Source organism: Ostrea edulis, chromosome 7 (genome assembly GCF_947568905.1).
Source record: "Ostrea edulis chromosome 7, xbOstEdul1.1, whole genome shotgun sequence".
Lineage (NCBI taxonomy): Eukaryota > Metazoa > Mollusca > Bivalvia > Ostreida > Ostreidae > Ostrea > Ostrea edulis.
In genome coordinates this window covers 9,243,126-9,266,279 of record NC_079170.1, presented here as the reverse complement: position 1 = coordinate 9,266,279, position 23,154 = coordinate 9,243,126, and the positions used below count along the sequence as shown (strand labels likewise).

Below are 23,154 nucleotides of genomic sequence, written 5' to 3'. Positions count from 1 at the left end.
TTCAACTCAAATCATATAATGTTTTATCGTATAAACTCAATGTTTTAGAATATCAAATGATAAGGAATGAATTCATTATTTTTTCGTTGGATGGAGGTATACCACAAAAAAAAAAAAAAAAAAAAAAAAAAAAAAAAAAAGACGGAAAACTTTTGCATCATGCGCTACGCGCAATGATGCAGTTTTTCGTCTTGTTTTTCGTGGTATACCGCCATCCAATGAAAAAATAATAAATTCATTCCTTAAAGGAGTCAGCGATTAAAGTTCCCCTTTGTGCTGCAGTCTATTTCCCTTGGGATATATGCTTGCTTTCGGGAAATTGGAATCTTGCGGACTCTCGCAATGGTATACATGTACTTTAATACATCAACTGTGTACTGGCATGTTCTCATATCTGTGACGAGTGACCAGGTTAATAATGCGTCCGGTAACGAACTCTCTCAGTCGCTTCGTGTTGGTCATTGATCTGTCCTTATCGAGGATTGCGGAGGTCACGTACTGCTTCTGGCCTTAAAGGACTTTGCGATAATTAGCCACAGTCCGGATTAATCGTTAATTAGTCTCGTGGTACAATGACATCACCTGCTACCTCCTTCGATCAGTTTATTGTGAGAGTAGTGTTAGAAATCTTTGAAAATTCAACTTTTATTCACCATGGACAACATTTAATTCGATTTTGACAAACATTCCGAGTTTTAACATTCAACCGTATATGTTTAGCCACCAATGCGTACAAATAGCGATGCAAATAATCAAGAACGAAACGAGGAAAGCGAGTAATGAAATCGGCAATCACGAGTGGGTTGCCGTCTAAACACTATTTGGTAAGGTTATTCCTGTAAACATCTGTAATTGGCGTAGCTTTTATTTCTAAAAATCCTGTGTAATTAACATTTATTTTTAGATCAAAAACAATTATGATATGTATCATGTAAATGTAATCGGCGCAAGGTCATAAAAAAGACAGTCGTGGTTTTCCATGTTCTTTTCCAAATAACAGTTGGAAAGAGGCCCAGATTTAAACTGCGATGAAACAGTTCTGCAGAAGTTAAACGCAGCCATTAGTATATGAAAGGTGAAGATAACGAACAGTGATCAATCTCATAACTCCTATAAGCAATACAAAATAGATAGTTGGGCAAACACGGACCCCTAGACACACCAGAGGTGGGATCAGGTGCCTAGGAATAAGCATCCCCTGTCGACCTGTCACACTCGCCGTGAGCCCTATATCCTGATCAGGTAAACAGAGTTATCCGTAGTCAAAACCAGCGTGCCAAGAACGACCTAACAATCTGTATGAAACTTGTCAGACTGCATTTGACCCAATGATAGGTTGTATTGACGAACTAGGTCGTTATAACGAACTGTTGAAACCCCTGTACCATCAAATATCAAGATGCATCAACTATTCTGTTGAACAAGTGCCCTGGGGCCATCCAAAACACTGTATCCTAATTGTTGAAATATATTTAAAACAACTGAGGTCCTGAACACCTGAACATCAGCCATAAATATTCCAGCTGCAGATATCAAGATGCATCGAATATTCTGTTGGGCAAGTGCTCCAGAGTCATCTCAACCCGCATCATTTTTTGATTGTTCAGATGTCTTTAAAATGGTGGAGATTCCAACCCTAAAACAAATATATTGTTGAACATGACACAATGCATTGAGCAGCAGGCTTTTGTTCGTCGTTTTTCCACCCCATTTGTCCCCAAGACGAAAAAGAAAATTTTGAAAACTTGAAGCACATCTAAAGGACACTCCCCAAGACATGATTTGGCTACTGCATAAAATGTAGGAGTTCTGGGAACCAGGTTTTCCTATAGCAAAACTTCGTTTTAACCACTAATTGGCCCTTAGGGTAAAAATGAAAAACTTTATTGCACATCTATAAGACAACATTGATAACCTTCCAAAAGATGATGTGGCTACTGCGTAAAATATAAGAGAGAATTCTGAGAACCAGGTTCTTGTACCCCCCCCCCCCCAATGTTTTTTTTTACCCCAAGGTAAAATTGAAAATTCCAAAATCTTATTGTACATAAACAGGACACCAAACGATGGATTGGTTAGTGTTTAAAATAAAGAGTTTAAAGGAAGAAGAAAGTGTGACAGACGGACGGACAGACCAGGGTAACAACAGTATACCTGAACTTTCTGTAGAAAGTGCGGTACAGGATACTTTGTGTTTCTTCATGCTTCACAACCTAACCGCAGCTCTGTTTTTGCTGAGTGGGGTCAAATTAAGGAGGTATGCTACACCAGAGAAATTTGATATGGATGAAAAGTGGAGGATATGTACAACATTCTGATATTGAAAATTTTTAAATTTACTTTATTTAGTCAAAAAATGCAGTTTCAGTCGAAAGCAATTTGAAAAATTTTTAAAACCCCTGCTGGACTCAAACCCGCAATCTACACTTCAGCAGGCTACTGAGCTACTCAGCTAGGCAATGACTTTCTAAATGAATAGACAAATATTGCTAATATTCATATTTTCATCCATGTTTTAAAAGGAAGTCAGCCATTATGATGATATAGAGAACCTCCTTAAATGAATACCAACGTAGAGATGAAAAATGTCATTTATTGATAATGACGTCGAAATTGATGAAAAATATATAAATCCTGATAGGGAATCAGACTAATGGTTAATCATACAATGCAAAATGGTAAATCAATATGTTGATCCCCTAGAATTACAGATGTACAATATATATATATATATCACAAAAATACAAGCTACATAAAGTATACAGGAAAAAGATGGCACATAAAAAATTAAAACTGCCAATACACATGTGTAGATGCAGTTAAGGTAAGGTAATTACATGTAGATTATCTCAGTGTTAAACTATGGGGGCATTAAACTTCGTACACTCTCGCTTTTCTGAGAAGTCCATCTCCGACCTGTACGAATCGATAGAGTGAGCAAAGAAACTATCAGGGTTTATCTCTTAATCATTTCGAACTTTTAAACAAATCATAAAATAGATATCAACATTTTTTTCCAATGCAAAATAATAACCTTGACATATATATATTTAGTATACAACACCAATGATAAACAAACTTCACACAATGTTACTAGAGAAATAGTTTTATAATATATGTATATATACATTACATCACAGACAACTAAATAGACCTTATATGTGTAGGTGTAACATACTCTAAACAAATTCATTGAGCAGGGGCAGAGGGAAATAATCTCATTTTTATTGTGGAGCAAAACACCAAGATTGCAAAGTAGTCTAATACGAAAATAGATATTTGATATTTATTTAATAAGCTTTAAATATTTTCAATATATTGAGAAACAAATATGAGGATATAAACATAATGGAATCATTGCATAACTTTGTCATGCTTACAGTACATGCTCTCGCTCTCTCTCTCTCTCTCTCTCTCTATATATATATATAAAGCACTAAATAATCACAACTAGGTACTGAAAATTTTCGCCCCAGCCCAGGGTCGAACCAGTGATGTACGGCACCCACCGCCTAGCAAGATTGTCAAACCAGTGCATAAGTCCACTCGGCCACAACAACTTCCCTAAAAAGGAAGCTTTGTTATGCTCCTAAAGCGCTACTTATACACACTGATGCAATCCCACACCATCGCTGTGTCATTCAGTGTTTAAGATATTTTATAAGGAGAGTGGATCTCTCGATGCAATTGTATAGAATATTTAATATAAAGCACAAACAAACAATTATAACACCCAACCTTACGTTTATATATATATATATATATATATATATATATATATATATATATATATATACGAAATAATTTATATATGGCATGTAAATAAGAAATGACATACATTTTCCCTGCCCTTTTGGGCGGGAAACCTTACATTTTGAGACATCATAATTTTCAAACCATTTTTCCTTCCTTAGATTCCTTGAACTCTTTCCCACAAAATTTCTTGAGACCAAAGTTCTCGGGAGTTTTCTACAAATGTCTTTATTTCTTCATATATTAGCCAATCAAATTGATCAAATTTAATTTGAAACTTGGAAATGATGATACGCATAAATTTGTATTTCGGCTTAAAATCTAAATAGAAAGAGGGAAACGGATTTCAATTCCATTCATGGGTTCAAGAACTCACTAATTGTTCTAAAATTTTGTAAAAGAATGTTTCCCTTACATAGCCAGTTGTCATAGGTTTCTACGGGGAATTAGTTTTTCATAAAGTTCGTTTGTTTAATACATACCGTATGTATTTCGTTAAAAATGGTGTTGAAGCACCGGTCTCTTTATCCAAGAAAACGAAGTAATACAAACGTTCCACGTCAACCATAACACTATATGCAAGGTGAAGATAACGAACAGTGATCAATCTCATAACTCCTATAAAGGTGAAGATAACGAACAGTGATCCATCTCATAACTCCTATAGAGGTGAAGATAACGAACAGCGACCAATCTCTTAACTCCTATAAAGGTGAAGATAACGAACAGTGATCAATCTCATAACTCCTATAAAGGTGAATATAACGAACAGTGATCAATCTCATAACTCCTATAAAGGTGAAGATAACGAACAGCGACCAATCTCTTAACTCCTATAAAGGTGAAGATAACGAACAGTGATCAATCTCATAACTCCTATAAAGGTGAAGATAACGAACAGTGATCAATCTCATAACTCCTATAAAGGTGAAGATAACGAACAGTGATCAATCTCATTACTCCTATAAAGGTGAAGATAATGAACAGTGATCAATCTAATAACTCCTATAAAGGTGAAGATAACGAACAGCGACCAATCTCTTAACTCCTACAAGCAATACAAAATAGAGAGTTGGGCAAACACGGACCCCTGGACACACCAGACTAGTACCATACTGTGGAGAAAATTACGTCCGCAAAACTGAAAACAGACTATGCGATTGTGTCCGTGTCCATAGTTAGATGTCGCGCATGACCAAGGATGATGAGAATGTGGAAGCCATGTATGATATAAATGACTGTCATTTTAGGATTTCGTGTTTCCCCTTTATGATCCATAAGAAATATTGCAGCTGTTTTTCTCAATAAAATTCTTAATTTATTTGAAAGGGCAACAGTTTTGTGGATTTCTTCCCTTGAGTTATAACTGAGTCAAATATAATGCATGCTCTATCTAAAAACTTGTAAAAGTATTGCTAATCTAATGTTACTTTTAACATTTTCTGTCCCCAAAACAAAACATTTTTACAACCCAAATATCAAATTAGTTGCAAAATAAAATCCCATATAAAACTTTAAAAATTCTTTTTTCTCTGCGACTACATGTAGACGTATGTGAATATGCATGGTAGACTGCATCAGAGTGTAAATGTAAATAGTGTTCAGAAAAATTTGTACTGTATTAATTTTCACTTTCACACCACCCATAATCTTAATTGCTTAATTCAAGTAGTCTAAAGGACCACGCCCACATACAAGGCATTTTAGAAAACGGAATGTCGGGAAGATTAAGCTGCATTCCACCAGCTGGGTCCCTTTTCCACGGAATGGGAATAGGATGACCCAACAGGTTTACCAACGTCTTGTTAGAAGGGATCGGAGCGCCGAGCTTCACGATGTTGTCCTCTGGCCATTCCAGTAAAAAGGCGTAAACGAGCAGTGGAGAATATTTGGAGACAGTATACCTGAAAATCAAATCAAATGATTTTTCAGCATTCATATACATGTACATATATGTTTATGAGAGAGAGAGAGAGAGAGAAGAGAGAGAGAAACAGAGACAGAGAGAGAGAAGAGAGAGAGAGAAAGAAGAGAGAAGAAAAACTTTGGCAGATTCCAGTACCTACATCTAGGTAAGATGGTATGGACCTAGGTGATCAGAGAGAGAGAGATAGAGAGAGAGAGAGAGATAGTGGGAGAGTGAGAGACAAAGAGAGATAGTAGAGAGAGATAGTGGGAGAGTGAAAGAGAAACAGAGAGAGAGACAGAGAGAGAGAGAGATAGTGGGAGTGAGAGAGAAAGAGAGATAGTGGAGAGAGAGATAGTGGGAGAGTGAGAGAGAAACAGACAGAGAGAGAAACAGAGAGAGAGAGAGAACATACATACCAGACATGAGGGTTGTGGGTGTCATTTTGATATTGCCAGGGCACCGTTCTGTATATGCCCTCGCCATTCACCCTCAGCCAACTCCCCAGCTGTGACAGCCTCTCTTCCAATAGAGGTGGTATTGTCCCGTATGATGTAGGACCAACATCAATCAATGCATTTCCACCATAACTGAAAGTTTCTTCCAACTTCAATAAATGCTTGTTAACGTATTTTATAAATGTATGTAGTATGCATGTATATGACCATATGTAAGTTAATTGCATCCAACAAATTTAAATATGAGATGATACCTTCTATAACATGGAAAATTTTGTTTTACATAGGTGTAACATTATATGGGTGATTTGAGAATTTGATCAAATGTGTAAACTTTGTTAGCAAGTCAAATGAGACGTCACTGGTGATGGACATGATGCTAATTATCCCAAAATCTTTCCAATTAGTTTCAATTCAATATGGACTACACAATAACACTGTTATACTACAGATTGTTTAGTGCTATTGTATACTTTAACTAGATATAAACATAAGTGACTCACCTTACTGTCATACTACAGATTATTCAGTGCTATTGTATACTAGATATAAACATAAGTGACTCACCTTACTGTCGAGATAACTTCATACAACAACTCCTCTACTGTCATGAAATCCGATAGCACCGCTGTCTTCCTGAAGCCCCAACTTTTCTTGTCAATCGTGAAAGCATTCTCCCACTTCCTATTCCGTAGCTTCCCTGGAGATATAACGTTATCTAATATACACCAATATTATATACTTCCCTGGAGATATAACGTTATCTCATATACACCAATATTATATACTTCCCTGGAGATATAACGTTATCTAATATACACCAATATTCACTACAAGGCATGAAATCTGTCTAAAAACTAGGGTAAAGTTATTGTTTATCATATTTTATTAAATCATGGAGATTTTCTGAAAATTATTTTATTGAATTTCACCGATCACATCGCCATACCACAATATGGCCTGTCTATGGGGTGCGTGAAAAAATCTGTACGCGTTATAAGCTCTGGTGCTTCCCTGAGAAGGCAGTGACGGAACAAGGAAACAGAGTTTTCTGTGCAATAAGCGCGGAATGTAAAACGAGAGACCCATGGGCCACATCGCTCACCTGAGTCATCTTGGCTCATATTTAAAGATTTTTCCTATATATTCGCATGTAAAGCTTTTATCCCTGTTTTTGCCCCAACCTACTCCCGAGGGGGCCATGATTTTTTCAAAATTGAATCTGGACTCTATCGGGAAGCTTTCATGTGAATGTAAACTTTCCTGGCCCAGTGATTTTTCAATAGAAGATTTTTAATGATTTTCCCTCTATATTCTCATACAAAACTTTGATCCCCTATTGTTGCCTCATCTACCCCCAGGGGCCATGATTTTAATAAACTTGAATCTGTACTATGTCAGGAAGTTTTCATGTATATTTCAACTTTCCTGGCTCAGTAGTTTTTGAGAAGAAGAATTTTAAAGATTTTCCCTATATATTTGTATGTAAAACTTTGATCCCCTATTGTGGCCCCATCCTATCCTCGGGGGCCATGATTTTAACAAACTTTAATCTGCACTATGTTAGGAGGCTTTCATGTAAATTTCCACTTTCTTGACAAAGTAGTTTTTGAGAAGTTAAAAAAAAAAATTACCTATATATTTGTATGTTAAACTTTGATCCCCTATTGTGGCCTCATCCTGACCCCGGGGGCCACGATTTTTACAAATTTGAATCTGCACTGTGTTAGGAAGCTTTCATGTAAATTTCCACTTTCCTAGTCCAGTAGTTTTTGAGAAGAAAATTTTTAAAGATTTTCCCAATATATTTGTATGCAAAACTTTGATTCCTCTTTGTCGCCCCATCCAACCACCGGGGACCATGATTTTCACAAACTTAAATCTGAATTATGTCAGGAAGTTTTCATGTAAATAAAAGCTTTTCTGGCTCAGTGGTTCTTGAGAAGATTTTTAAAGATTTTTCCTAGATATTTGTATGTAAAACTTTGATCCTTATTGTGCCACCCAACCCACCCTCAGGGGGCCATGATTTTAATGAACTTGAATCTGTACAATGTCAGGAAACTTTCATGTAAATTTCAGCTTTTCTGGACCAGTGGTTCTTAAGAAGATTTTTAAATGACCCCACCCTATTTTTGCATTTTTATAATTATCTCCCTTTTGGAAGAGACATGGCCTTTCATTTGTACAAACTGGAAAGCCCTTCACCCAAGGATGCTTTTGGCCAAGTGTGGTTGAAATTGGCCCAGTGGTTCTGGAGAAGAAGTCGAAAATGTAAAAACTTTACAGGCAGACAGACGGACAACAGACGATCAGAAAAGCTCACTTGAGCTTTCAGCTCAGGTGAACTAAAAATGTAACCTGGGTTGTATCTGTCAGAGCAGGTCAGCACTCCACCATGTTTACAAGAGACGTCCATCCCCCATCTGTCGTTTGTAAGCACGGTGTACCTCACGGGACTACAACGAAAGGATTTCTTAATAACTTTCAACTTAACAGCAAGATTTACTTTCAGTAAAGTGCATCAACACACTGTGCGCTTTGTATTGACCTTTCATTATATAACCAGGCCACAAATTCCGGTGCGTTCCAATAAGAACTATTCCCGCTGTCCCAAGGCGCCCCGTCAGACCATAGGTAATCAGGGTGGTAGATGTTCACCAAATCGTACAGTTCCGGCATAACTTTGTCCTAGAATGCGAACATTCTGTATATAGAGTGTGATACTCACTATGGTACATTGTAATGTTACAGTGTGATACTCGCTATGGTACATTGTAATGTTACAGTGTGATACTCGCTATGGTACATTGTAATGTTACAGTGTGATACTCGCTATGGTACATTGTAATGTTACAGTGTGATACTCGCTATGGTACATTGTAATGTTACAGTGTGATACTCGCTATGGTACATTGTAATGTTACAGTGTGATACTCGCTATGGTACATTGTAATGTTACAGTGTGATACTCGCTATGGTACATTGTAATGTTACAGCGTGATACTCGCTATGGTACATTGTAATGTTACAGCGTGATACTCGCTATGGTACATTGTAATGTTACAGCGTGATACTCGCTATGGTACATTGTAATGTTACAGCGTGATACTCGCTATGGTACATTGTAATGTTACAGCGTGATACTCGCTATGGTACATTGTAATGTTACAGCGTGATACTCGCTATGGTACATTGTAATGTTACAGCGTGATACTCGCTATGGTACATTGTAATGTTACAGTGTGATACTCGCTATGGTACATTGTAATGTTATGGAGGTAAGAATCGACTCTTTAACTTTTATTGGAGTGCTTTCGTCACTGACCTTCACAAATTCTTTGGTAGTGAAGTTATTCGCTTTGTCTTGCATGTAGAGAGGATGGAACCATTCATAGAGAGAGTTGTACAAACCAAGTCGCAAACCAGACCTCTTTATGGCAGTTGAAAATTCACCTAGGGCAAGCAAAATGAATTAAATGTTTGTTCAACATGAAAAACACAAAAATAAGACATTTGTTAGAAAAACAAAAATAAAAAATTGATATGGATATTCGCATACCACAATTTACATCCAGGGTAAATTTTTCTACAATGACATTACAGAAATAGAACACCTCATATCTTTTTATACATAAACGTTAATGGTAAAGTAACAGAACAACTTTATGACAAATAGGATGAAATAAGCTTCTCCATTGTCAACTTCCCATATCTATGTAGCAATATCCCATTATCAACTGCATAATGATGTTTGTGTCTTTCAAATGATTCGATAAACAAGAGTATGTTCTGCCTATGATCAAATTTTAAACCAATGCAGCCTACTGACACAGTGACACGTATATTAATGTTATAGAAGTTTCAACAGTTTCGTTTCGCAAATTCTATGATCATTATAATGATCTAATTCGCAAACACAACCTGTCATTAGGTTAAATTCTGTCGGACGTGTTTCATACCAATAGCTAGACCGTTCTGTGTGCACTGACTCTGACTGCAGGTTACTCCGTTTACCTGATCTAGATAACTATATGGCTAACGGTGGATGTGACAGGTCAACAATGGTGTTTCCAGAGGTCCTTGAGTGTACTACTCTTAATTTTGTATTCTTGATGGAATTTATGAGATTGATCACTGTTCGTTATCTTCACCTTTTCTTGTAGCCTAATCATATAGTAAATTTCCACCTTAATGACTTTCAATTTATTGTTGATTCTAATTGTATTTGTTCTCACATACAAAAATGAACTCATCAATATAGGGCATTAATTAAATAACTGAAATTTTGATTATCAACCCCCCCCCCCCCAAAAGACAAATACTTATAAAGCAATTTTGTTTCAACACAGTTGTTATGTATATTGTTGGTAGAAATACAATGATATGTATATATTTTTTTCATTTTACTGGGTGGACATGAATTCAAAAATCACAACAGGACTCTTCATAGAGGCATATTATACATCCCTCATCAATCAGTTATAAGTATCACTAGTCCCAAGGCCTGTGAACTCTCGAAAAAATCCTGTGTTGAATACTATATTCAACAAAAGTACATGTTTTTAAGTTTTAAGATTACATCTTTCTTTTAAATGCCCTCGAAAGTGCCTATAGTGATGAAAGGCTTTACATGATATAAATTATGTAAAATTAACACAATGTGACTAATTTGGACCCATCCTACACTCAGTACCCTGGGGTTGCGGAATTCACAAGTTTGGTACATCCTTTTCTGCTTTTCCTAAAGATACATTTTTAGTTTTTATACCATATCAGCAAACTCCAAGAAGTATTTCAAATGAAAGAGAAAACATAATCACGATAATAATTTTGGCTCAAACTTGAAACCAAACCCTTACCCCCTATGATCATGAAATTTACAATTTTGGTAAAGGACTGCCTACTCCTTCTAATTATTTATTTAGAATCAATAGCACTAAAAATGTGTTATTTAAATGTTTTACACATAAACACTATGTACCAAGTTTGGTCCCACACTGGGGTTAGAACCCCTACCCCTGGGATCATGAAATTTACAATTTTCGTGGAGGCCTTCCTGCACTATGCATTTAGTTTGTCTTACATAGGTGTGGTTGTAGAGAAATTTTTTTAAAGTTGGTCGATTTTGGCAGTTTTTGCCCTGTCCCCAAGGCCCCAGGGGTGCAGGAGTCCTGAAATTTACAATTTATGTCCCCCTTGTCCCAATGATGCTTCATACAAAATTTAAAATGAATTGGAATGGTAGTTATCAAGAAGGTAAAATTTTCAATTGTTTATGTACGACGGACAATTGCAGTAGTCATGACAGGTCACCTGAGTTTACTCATATACATTTGTATACCTGTATTATAGCCTTAAGCTTCATTAAAGAAAAATATCTCATTGCCAGGGAGTTTTTTAGGGTCTGTAAGGAGCCGAAATAAGGCCTCATTCCCAATGCTAAAGAGCAGATATTTTTCCCAATTTGTGCTTTAAAATTCCCAAACAATGAAAAGAGATCATAGCAATTAGCCTTATTGTTCCTAAATCTCCTTCACAGGCCCATAGAATACGATTTTTGCTTCAAAATTGCCAAGTAAACCTAATTTTTTTGGCCTCTGATTATTTAAATGAGGTAAGCTTTGACCAAAATGTAAGTCAGAAGGAGTCCAATTATTTCTTAAAGCACTGGTTTGTTTTTCTCCCTACAGTGCTGGGTTCTTTTATCCATAGAACATTTTCCCCAATTTCAAGTAAATGTTGCTATTTTTCCCAATTGGAAAGGCCCAGGCTCCTGAAATCAAGACCTTTAAAAAACCCTGGTTGCTTTACAAGCAGTAGATAGGTATAATTACCCACAAGATCCCTCTTGGGTCCTACACTCATTGCATTCCAGTTCCAGGAATATTTGGATGGCCACAATGTAAAACCTTCATGATGTTTTGTTGTTAGAACTGCATATCTAAAGACAATGATAACTTAGTCAACTTCATGATAAATAGCTGCATATCTAAAGACAATGATAACTTAGTCAACTTCAGGATAAATAGCTGCATATCTAAAGACAATGATAATTTAGTCAACTTCAGGATAAATAGCTGCATATCTAAAGACAGTGATACAAGTCAACCTCAGGATAAATAGCTGCATGTCTAAAGACAATGATAATTTAGTCAACTTCAAGATAAATAGCTGCATGTCTTAATGCACCATCGGTAATTCATTAATATATATCCATTAAGGTCGTAATATGTTATAAAACTACAGAGAATGAAAGTCACTTCGCTGTAAGCATGAATTCATTATAAAGCATGCTCACCGTAACCGTGTTTTACTGTATATATATCGAGGATCACTGTTCAGTATCTCCAGTGGTTCAAAGGACCTGTGAGCTGATTTTACAGAAATTATCCTATCTTACCATGAAGTATACATTTCCCATAAAACTAACAACCTAATCATTAATTCCTAATAGTTATAATCTTTAAAATAAAACAAGAGGCCCATGGGCCACAACACTCATTCTGAGTCAGCTTGGTCCTGCTTTTCGTAAGGAGAGTCCTGTGGGGATCCGGATTATAGAATAGGTCCTCAGTACTCCTTGCCTGTTGTAAGAGGCGACTATATGGGGCGGTCCTTCGGATGAGACTGCAAAAACCGAGGTCCCGTGTCACGATAAAGATCCCTCCCTGCTCAAAGGCCGTAAGCAGTGAGCATAGGCCAAAATTTTGCAGCCCTTCACCGGCAATGGTAACGTCTCTATATGAGTGAAAAATTCTCGAGAGGGATGTTAAACAATACACAATCAATCAATCTTCAGGAGATTTTTATCCTCTTTAATCCTACGACAAATTCTAATCTTATAATATGACCCCAAGCTAGCTCCACAGGGTCAACTTAAATCCACACATCATACAGAAGCTTCAATATCAGTGTCACTAATATGGTCTTGTTGTTCTGGATAAAAAAGAGTTTCCTCTACAGGTTGTAGTTTGTAAAAGTTTAAACCCCAATTTCAGCCCCATCCTAACCCTAGGGTCCATCAGAAAAAAACCATTAATGGACATAACTTGGGAACATCTGCATACTGATATGATTTTAAATTAGTGTATCCCTGCATGCAGCTATTATACTCTTAATTTTTTCTTCAAATTCCCTATGTATTCTGATGTAAAACTTTCAACTGAATCCTTGCCAAGCCCTGTCAAGCATGAATCCGTACTACATTAGAATGCTTGCATATTCAAAACATGACTAATCATAGCCAGCGGTTTTTGATAAATGAAAATTTCAAAAAAATTCGTATACTTTTAACATCAAACCTTCACCCCCTTCTGAGGCCCCATCTGACCCCCCCCCCCCCCCCCCCCAGGTCATGATCTGAAGAAACTTCAATCTGCAGTACCTTTGGAGGCTTGATTAATCATGAACTTCTTGGTCACAAGATGACTTGTAAAGATTTCATGTCAGTATGATTAATCATGAACTTCTTGGTCACAAGACGACTTGTAAAGATTTCATGTCAGTATGATTAATCATGAACTTCTTGGTCACAAGATGACTTGTAAAGATTTCATGTCAGTATGATTAATCATGAACTTCTTGGTCACAAGATGACTTGTAAAGATTTCATGTCAGTATGATTAATCATGAACTTCTTGGTCACAAGACGACTTGTAAAGATTTCATGTCAGTATGATTAATCATGAACTTCTTGGTCACAAGACTTGTAAAGATTTCATGTCAGTATGATTAATCATGAACTTCTTGGTCACAAGACAACTTGTAAAGATTTCATGTCAGTATGATTAATCATGAACTTCTTGGTCACAAGATGACTTGTAAAGATTTCATGTCAGTATGATTAATCATGAACTTCTTGGTCACAAGACGACTTGTAAAGATTTCATGTCAGTATGATTAATCATGAACTTCTTGGTCACAAGATGACTTGTAAAGATTTCATGTCAGTATGATTAATCATGAACTTCTTGGTCACAAGATGACTTGTAAAGATTTCATGTCAGTATGATTAATCATGAACTTCTTGGTCACAAGACGACTTGTAAAGATTTCATGTCAGTATGATTAATCATGAACTTCTTGGTCACAAGATGACTTGTAAAGATTTCATGTCAGTATGATTAATCATGAACTTCTTGGTCACAAGATGACTTGTAAAGATTTCATGTCAGTATGATTAATCATGAACTTCTTGGTCACAAGATGACTTGTAAAGATTTCATGTCAGTATGATTAATCATGAACTTCTTGCATGGTCACAAGACTTGTAAAGATTTCATGTCAGTATGATTAATCATGAACTTCTTGGTCACAAGATGACTTGTAAAGATTTCATGTCAATATGATTAATCATGAACTTCTTGGTCACAAGATGACTTGTAAAGATTTCATGTCAATATGATTAATCATGAACTTCTTGGTCACAAGATGACTTGTAAAGATTTCATGTCAATATGATTAATCATGAACTTCTTGGTCACAAGACGACTTGTAAAGATTTCATGTCAGTATGATTAATCATGGCACTGTTACTCTTGAGCATTTTTTTGAAAAAGGTTTTTCCCTATGAATTACCATTTACAACTTTGTTCCTCTATTCTGGCCGTCTACCGGGGGTGGGGGTGGGGCATGATTTGAACAGACTTGAATCTACACTATCTGAAGATGCCTCCACCATATCTCAGTAGGAGTAGGACTAATCATGGTCCTGTTGTTCTTAAGAAGATATTTCCTATATATCCCCATGTAAAAAATTTAATTCCTTCAATATTGTAGCACCACCAGGGTGACCTTAACTCAATGGAGCCAATTGATTGATTTGAACAAATTTGAATCTGTACTATCTATGCATGGATAATTGCATATTATTATGGCTACATGTAATCATTGCCCTGCTGTTCTTGAAAAAAAAAATTTTTAAGTTTCATCCCTCGATATTTGCAAAGAAAACTTTGTTTCCCGATTGTGGCCCCACCCTACCCTCTGGAGCCATAATTTGAACAAACTTGAATCTTCACTACTTGAGGATGCTTACATATGAATATGACTAATGATGTTTGTGTTGTTCTTGAGAAGAAAGTTTTTAAACATTTTTCCTACATGTATATACATCCCCTTTGTTCCCCTATTGTGACCCTACTCTACTCCCACCAGCCATAATTTGAATAATTTTAATCTCAACTCATTTAACAAGCTTTTGCATTAGTTTTGTCTTTTCAGGATCAGTGGTTCTTGAGAAAAAGATTTTTTAAAAATTCCACCAAATTTTTACCATTTTATAATTATCTCCCCTTTAAAAGAGTGTTTGACCCTTCATCTGAACAATTTTGAATCCCTTTACCCATGGATGCTTTATATTTCAAGTTTGGTTGAAATTAGCCCTCTAGTTCTTAAAAGTCAAAAAGGGTCAAGTTTAAGATAAATGTTCGACAAAAGGGGATCAGAAAACTCACTTGAGCTTATAGCTCAGGTGAGCTTAAAAACAGGATAAATAACTTTATGCTCCAAACAACTTTCCATACAAAGCAAGTCTCGTTACACTGTAAGCAGGGGTTTCTATATGAGTATAGCTGAAAACTGAACTAACAAAAGATTACCACTGACTAATCAATGGTGAACGTAAATATTTGTTGGCCAAAGTCCTGTGTGAAGAGACACACACTAGCGACACATGATATAAGATATGACTAGATGCACACACTAGCGACACATGATATAAGATATGACTAGATGCACACACTAGCGACACATGATATAAGATATGACTAGATGCACACACTAGCGACACATGATATATCATTTCTACCTTGAATAAAAATGCCAACTATGGATAACCCATAAAAGCTTAAATTACCTTATTTCCAATGGCCTCCTTATATTGATAGACTAATGGATGCATACACTACACAAAATAAACCTCCTCGATTCTGGAGAAATGTGTGAACCTCTCATAATAAGCCATCAATAGTTCTTTACAAAAACAAGAGCAGAAGCCACCATATTTATTTTTCTATACAGTGACAAGCATGACTGACTTTTTCGGAGGCATACATATTTTTTGTTAAGTCCGAATGTGCTGAATTAAATGCAAAGGTGATTTTAAAATTCTAATAGAATTTTAGATAATACATGTTAAGTAATTTAAGGCTCTGTAAAATGATATGTAAACAATTATAATTCACATATCCACAAAATGCATATGTTTTGCTAATACACGAGACAACAAGATCATGTTAAGTCCAACACCTATGTAGTAATATCATGAGTTCAAGAACTGTGCACACATTGGATAAATATAATTTACAATTGTAAATCCAAAAGTATTCATGAATTTCACAATATCCGCAATGACCATATTGAAAATTGGAAAAAAAGGGAAGCAGGTATCTCGAGTCTTTCAATCAATGTCTTCCAAATTATAACCCAATTACATTGTAGTTGTATATTGATGATATTGAATGAATATATAATATATCATATTCTATCATATATATTCCTATATAAATTTTTTTTATCCATATTGTGTCCCCAACCTACATGTACCTTCCAGGACCATCATTCAAACAAACTTGAATCTGCACTACCCAACTTGAAGGATGATTGTATACAAATCAAGGCCCTGTTGTTTATGATTTCATAAATGATTTTTAATGCCCCCCCCCCCCCCCCTCTTTATACATGTAGCTGTCATTACTGTGCCAAGTTTGTTTGAATCAAAATGCCCTTGTGATTCTGGAGAAGATGATAATTTTCATGAAAAGTTTACAACAACAACAACAACTTTCAATCAGAAAAGCTCACTTGAACCTTTGCCTCTATAGTAAGCTAAAATGTTCTTAATAATTATTATCATCTTCCCTTTGAAGAGAAAGTTTTCCTTCATTTGGACAAGCTTGAATCCCCTTCACCCAAAGATACTTTGTGCCAAGTTTTGTTGAAATTGTTCAAGTGTTGTTTATCAAAATGTAATTCCAATTTTTCATCATTCTTAATTAGTAATTACCTCCCTTTTGAAAGAATGTGCAAAAACTTGAATTTTAATTCACCCAAAAATACGGTAAGCCAAGTTTTGGTTGAAATTGGGACTGAGAAGTTATTTATGTTAAAAGTTAATGCTGACAGATGATGGAAATACTTTGATCGAACTCGAGTTTATATTAAACAATATTTTGCTCATAAATAAGTGCATGAGATTGGGCAGCAGACATAGTCTATTTTAGCCCTCTCCCTTTTTATTAAAAATTCAAACTCAAGTTAATAATAATCACTACTAAATTAGGGTTTTCTGTGACACGAAAAACTAATTCTCTGATTACCATCAAGCCTTGTGTACCCCTGACCCTGTCTCTAGGCCTAGAACCTCAACCTATAGGCAACACAATGTATTGATTAACAATATTCCAATGATAATTCTAAGCTCTGGGGTGTATTGAAACTTGCTAGCATTTCAAAATATGCTCTGATCTGATACGTTCTTTATTTGTACATTGAATAAGTACACCATTCTGTACACAACCCTTTATTGCAAGAATTATTACAGGGATCGACATTAACGGTTGTCCAATTGCCCGAGGCAAGTGAAAACTCAGTTCTGACAAGTGAAACTCAATACACACTTACCCGATGGGGCAAGTGATGTTTTTAGTAAAAAATGTGATTATTATGATAATTGTGTTAAGCTTGATGAATATAAAATATTAGAAAGTAAAACTCAACTTTTCTTTAACGAATCGTCAGATTATAGCGAAGGCCCATTCTAGTAGATCGTACTGTATCACCAATTCACAGAGAGAGATAATACGCCGGTTTCGAGATACGTCCGAGTTATCTCCCTTTGGAGAACTCTCGTACATAGTAAGGCGCGAAAGAATTTGTTTACTCGCGGGAGTGGGACAGATATTCATCACAGCGTAAGTAAATGTACTCAGTAAGTTTCTCATACGCTGTTTGATAACCCGAATTCGACTGATACACAAACTAAGTAAGTAATAAGTATTTAGGGAGTAATTAAATACATAGAATTCTTATTCTATCACGTTATTTTGCTGGTCATAAGTACTATATCCAAGATATTTCTTGCAAATATGACATTGTTTGTATGTTTCCTCTTCGGTAAAACATTTCTTTCGATAGTATTTAGTATTTCCCACATTTACATATTTAAAGAGAAGCCGCTTTTAATACATTTCATCGTCTTCCTCGTTGGCTGCATATCCACTCTGTCCCACTTAGGCATTCAAAGTTCCACTAAATGCACCTCCTATACAGAAGAGTTCGTATCTCGAAACTGGCGTATTAAGATAATTAGAATCACTGGTTGACAGGCTTACTAGAGTCTAAAATATTTCGAACAACTAAGTTTTTCATTCGGACAAGTAAAACTTCGAGTTTACTTGCCCGAAGGGCAAGTGAGATGAAAAGTGAATGTCTATCCCTGATATATACATTACATCCAAACAGTTTGGTATTTGGTGAGCTACTAATAACCAAATACCTAAAATTTAGCAAAAATCTCCAACTAAACACAAAGAATCCCCCTGGTAAGCTTGAGGAGGAATATCACTGTCGGACACATTAGCATATTAAACTTTGCAAAAATAAATGTTTATATAGCATTATAAATGTGACAAAATCTGCAATATTCAGTGCACCGTAGAGCTTAAAAACATGGACTACTAATCTTTAGGATTGACTATTTAGGAAAGTTTTGACACCTTTTTTTTAACCTCAGGACAGAGTCGGGGTGATGCCTGGCTTGATGTCAGAGGCAGATCAGGGAATACACAGGGGTGACAGGGAATACAGAACTTTCGGGATGTGGCGGAACGACCGATTATATTTGACTTTTATACACCACAGTCACATGATAATTACCAATTGTAGGGCTAAGTTGACATCTATACAAATGGTATTTTGCTAGCCGACAGTCTGTAAAGAGCTATATGCACAGTCCTACGATGACGATCCAAGTCACTACTGGTGCTTAGTACCTAGTTGTAAATTAGATGGAAGGGAAAATGCGCATTTAGACGCGTATCATTGGATGCAAGGCGTGAAGTTTTACCGATATCCTCAGGATATTCTCTAGATTTATTTCCCTCGCCAAACCACATAATTCAATCAAACGCATTTTCCTATAAAATGGTTGTAGTGATTCCTTTCTTTCAAAGATAGCATTTAAATGCAGGAATTTGATAGTAATTGAAGTATTCCATGCTTGTTTATTTACTTGTTATTGTAGTCCGGAAGTGACATGCCCTACAAATTACGTTCAAAGCGCCATAAAAACATATATATAGGCCTATAAATATATATATACTCATGGACAAAAGAAACGTTACACATGAAAAAATTATAGTAAAACAATATTTTTTCGTATAAATAAATAAAAACTTGTTTAACAACACTTCATGCTTTACTGATTACACTGGCAAACACAACAAATGTTAAAACCTAGTCATGCGTGAATTTATCGTTGATACCCGTAAACATGGTTTCGTGGATATCGCATTGCACGTGCAAAGAAAATCATTTTCATTTTTATCAAATACTACTCAAGGTGATTCAGGCAGTAAGAAAAACATCAAAATTTTCCAACATCTTCGCGTATTGCAATGCCCCGGCTCGACAGTTCCAGTCGCGAAAGAGCAATTGGCATGTTGGAACTTGGAGCGTCGCAAGCCGACGTTGCACGGCGATTTGGGGTTGCAAGGATCACGATTTCTCGATTATTGCACCGTTTCAACACAACAAATTCAACAGCAGACCGCCCCCGATCTGGAAGACCTAGGGTAACAACGCCCAGGCAGGACCGCATGATACGATTACGTCATCTACGGAACAGAACGGAAAATCCAGCAAACACTGCTGTTGGAATTCCTGGATTGCGGCGAATCAGTCGCCGAACAGTTCAACGACGTTTGTCGGCTGCAGGTCTACGTGCACGACGCCCATACAAAGGACCTATGCTGACCCAAAGACACTGCCGAGAACGACTTCAATGGGCTCGACGTCACTTGAGATGGAGGCTTGCAGACTGGAATCACGTTCTGTTTAGTGATGAATCACGTTTCATGCTGCGCCGAGTGGATGGCAGAACACGCGTGTACCGTAGACGCGGTGAACGCTTCTCTGATGGATGTGTGCTACGCCATGACCGCTTTGGAGGCGGAAGTGTAATGATGTGGGGCGGAATAAGTGGTAATCGACGAACAGATCTTGTACCGATCATTGGGACATTAAATGCACAACGATACCGTAATGAAATCCTTGCACAACATGTCCGTCCCTTTATCGCTGCAAATGGCGGAATTTTCCAACAGGATAATGCGCGCCCCCACGTTGCAAGAGCCAACAGAGACTTTCTTGCCAACAATCACATCGACATCTTGCCATGGCCAGCACTTTCGCCCGATTTATCGCCAATCGAGCACCTCTGGGACCAATTAGACCGTCGAGTAAGACAACGCCGCAATCAACCGGAAACGCGTGAACAGCTTAGAACTGCTTTGCAGGAAGAATGGCAAAGAATCCCTCAGGTCTCCATCAATCGTCTCATTGCTTCTATGCGTCGTCGTTGTCAAGCTGTTATCGATAACATTGGTTCTTTCACTCGTTATTGACATTGTGAATTGAATATCCGAAGTTAACACTTTCCGGCTTTGACTCCGTAATTTGTGTATGTTCAGATTCGGGAAACCTTAGATATTTGTTGTGTTTGAACATTCAAATTTTATTTTTTTATTCCCAAATTATATTATATTTTCATGAAATAAAATTACAGTTATACATTTTGGTGTAACGTTTCTTTTGTCCATGAGTATATATATACACACACATATACATACTACTTTGACTTTGAAGAGATGTGACAGTTCTTCATGAAACTGATCTAGAATGTTAAGGTACTATTTCAATACTTATTTATTGGCCCCAAAACATTTTGCATGTTATTGAACCCTATTTCTTGGGGTACTGTTAACTCTTGTATATAGAGCAGTGTTATTATCACTTCAAATTCATAATATTCTATTTAGCAGCTAAAGATAATTCTTCTGAAAGAACTACACGTGTGTATCTGCGCAGTTTTATTTCATTTTTATTCTGTCAATGTCGAAAACCCAAATTAGACTGACTCACAGCATGAGAACTCGATATTAAATGACTAAAAACAATAAACAAAAGAGAAGAAAATTTGTAACCTTGCGCCTGACGCTTTGAGAATTTTAGCCCACTTGTCAGCATCAAAGAATTCGGCCCGAAAATCAGGAGCAAAGTCTGCATACTGGAAATTGGGCGGGTAATGTTCCTTCATGAACTGAACAAATTCGGGCAGCTTCTGTCGTTTCCAAAAATACCAAAACCATACCATGTTTCCAGGCACGCTATACACACCCCAATGAAGAAAAATCCCAATTTTACCCTCGTCAAACCACTCTGGATTCTTTCTGGTGTCCAGAGATTTCCAGTTTGGCTCATAACAGAAAATACATGAGCATAAAATGCCAATCAAAATAGCACAGAAAAGCACGACGCGGAAATGAAACCTCGCCATTTTCACTTTGGCCTCATTACGGTGCGCCGTAACTGTCAACACATTGTAAAAAGGAACGTGATCTTGATCACGTGTGTTTGACAATATTATCACCGATTTTCGGAATTTTGAACATTCTTTGTAAGATTATGTTTTAGGGATATATTTAATGTGAATGTACATGTGTTGTGATTTCGTTCTCATTCTAAATATTTGAGATTTGTAATATATTTTGATAAATTTGTATCGTATGAAGTGAGTGGTTATCACCCGAGTTCACTTGTATCATCATAGCTGAGCAGCTCAATAGAACGATCAAACCGTTATATACGAAGGACTATGTTCAATATACTGTGGCGATAATCGGGCTACATATTTCATGTATAATGGAGCATGTCACAGTAATTCCACTGTGAAAATGCCCGCATCAATTCAATTACTGTGCACAATAATTCAATTCAATATTGATGAGAACAATAATTGATTTCATTGATGCGCGTATCAATTGAATTATTGCGCGCATGATACATGTAGGATTCTCCAATTATCTGCGTTTATGTTAATTTGGCGCGCAATACGACGGCCCCAAGTAATGTCTCGATATGAGTGGAAAATTCTCGAAGGGACGTTAGCTAACTAACACAATTTGTATAGTCCTTCTAAAGTTGCCCTCTTACATGGAATCATAATGACTTACGCTCCTTTGTTGATGATATCAATTTAAAGCCCATTTTGACACAATGGTGAAATGTCTATCAGTTTGAAATGGTTTCAATGGGTGTCTTACAACTGTTATGTTAAAGGTCAGAGGGTTGTTTCAATGTACTGGGGGTGGGGGTCGTCAGTATACAAGAAAAAAATAGGCTAGGGAGGGGGCAAAAACTCCCATCCTTTTCCATCGTACGAAATAAACAACACCAATTTTGGGTACGAATGAATGTTTCAAACTTAATTATGTGAATAAACAGTAGTTCAAAGCAGACAGAGTGATTAACTAACAATTCTGTTGTACTCCGACACAGCCCACAATTTCCGAAACCTAGCCACAATTCCCGAATCATGTGCAAAAGTCCCACAGACACTATATTGCTTAAAGTCCCACAGACACTATATTGCTGAAAGTCACCAAGAGACTAGATGTAAAGCCTAGTCACACTGACACGGAACCCTGCTCAAGAACTGAGTGGATAGCGGTATGGGTCTGTTGCTTTCTGACATAATCCGTTCGTGTTCCATGTCCCGTGTCATAGTAGGTGTGGTACGCTAAAGAACCCTCACTACTCAAAGGCCGTAAGCGCCGAGCATAGGCCTAAATTTAAAGCCCTTCACCGGTATTAGTGACGTCCCCATATTTCGAGAAAAATTCTCGAGAGGGACGTTAAACAAGATACAATCAATCGATTCTCGGTATTATTGGCATGCGTATGATAAATGCCAAGTAGGTTCCGATAAAACAGCAATATTTTCATGTTAGCGAAAGCCGTCATTTGATCGGTCAA

The 23,154-nt window shown here is 36.7% G+C and overlaps 1 protein-coding gene across 1 annotated transcript; it reads right to left on the bottom strand.

The window, feature by feature from the left end:
• Positions 1-2,575: 2,575 nt before the first annotated feature.
• On the bottom strand, positions 2,576-21,695 carry LOC125653534 (plasma alpha-L-fucosidase-like). The gene is made up of 8 exons (XM_048883103.2): positions 21,324-21,695; positions 11,955-12,061; positions 9,446-9,573; positions 8,669-8,808; positions 8,479-8,576; positions 6,685-6,817; positions 6,079-6,249; positions 2,576-5,657 (listed from the first exon to the last, which is right to left on the bottom strand). The coding sequence occupies exons 1-8, from the start codon at positions 21,674-21,676 to the stop codon at positions 5,405-5,407; spliced, it is 1,383 nt and encodes a 460-aa protein (XP_048739060.2). The 5' UTR covers positions 21,677-21,695; the 3' UTR covers positions 2,576-5,404.
• Positions 21,696-23,154: the final 1,459 nt, after the last annotated feature.

Excerpts from the sequence above, each read along its gene's own strand:
- LOC125653534 (XM_048883103.2), bottom strand. The coding sequence starts at position 21,676 with ATGGCGAGGTTTCATTTCCGCGTCGTGCTTTTCTGTGCTATTTTGATT. Across the intron at positions 8,577-8,668 it reads GCCTGGTTATATAATGAAAG|TCCCGTGAGGTACACCGTGC; the intron begins GTCAATACAAAG and ends CTTTCGTTGTAG. Across the intron at positions 5,658-6,078 it reads ACCCACAACCCTCATGTCTG|GTATACTGTCTCCAAATATT; the intron begins GTATGTATGTTC and ends TTTGATTTTCAG.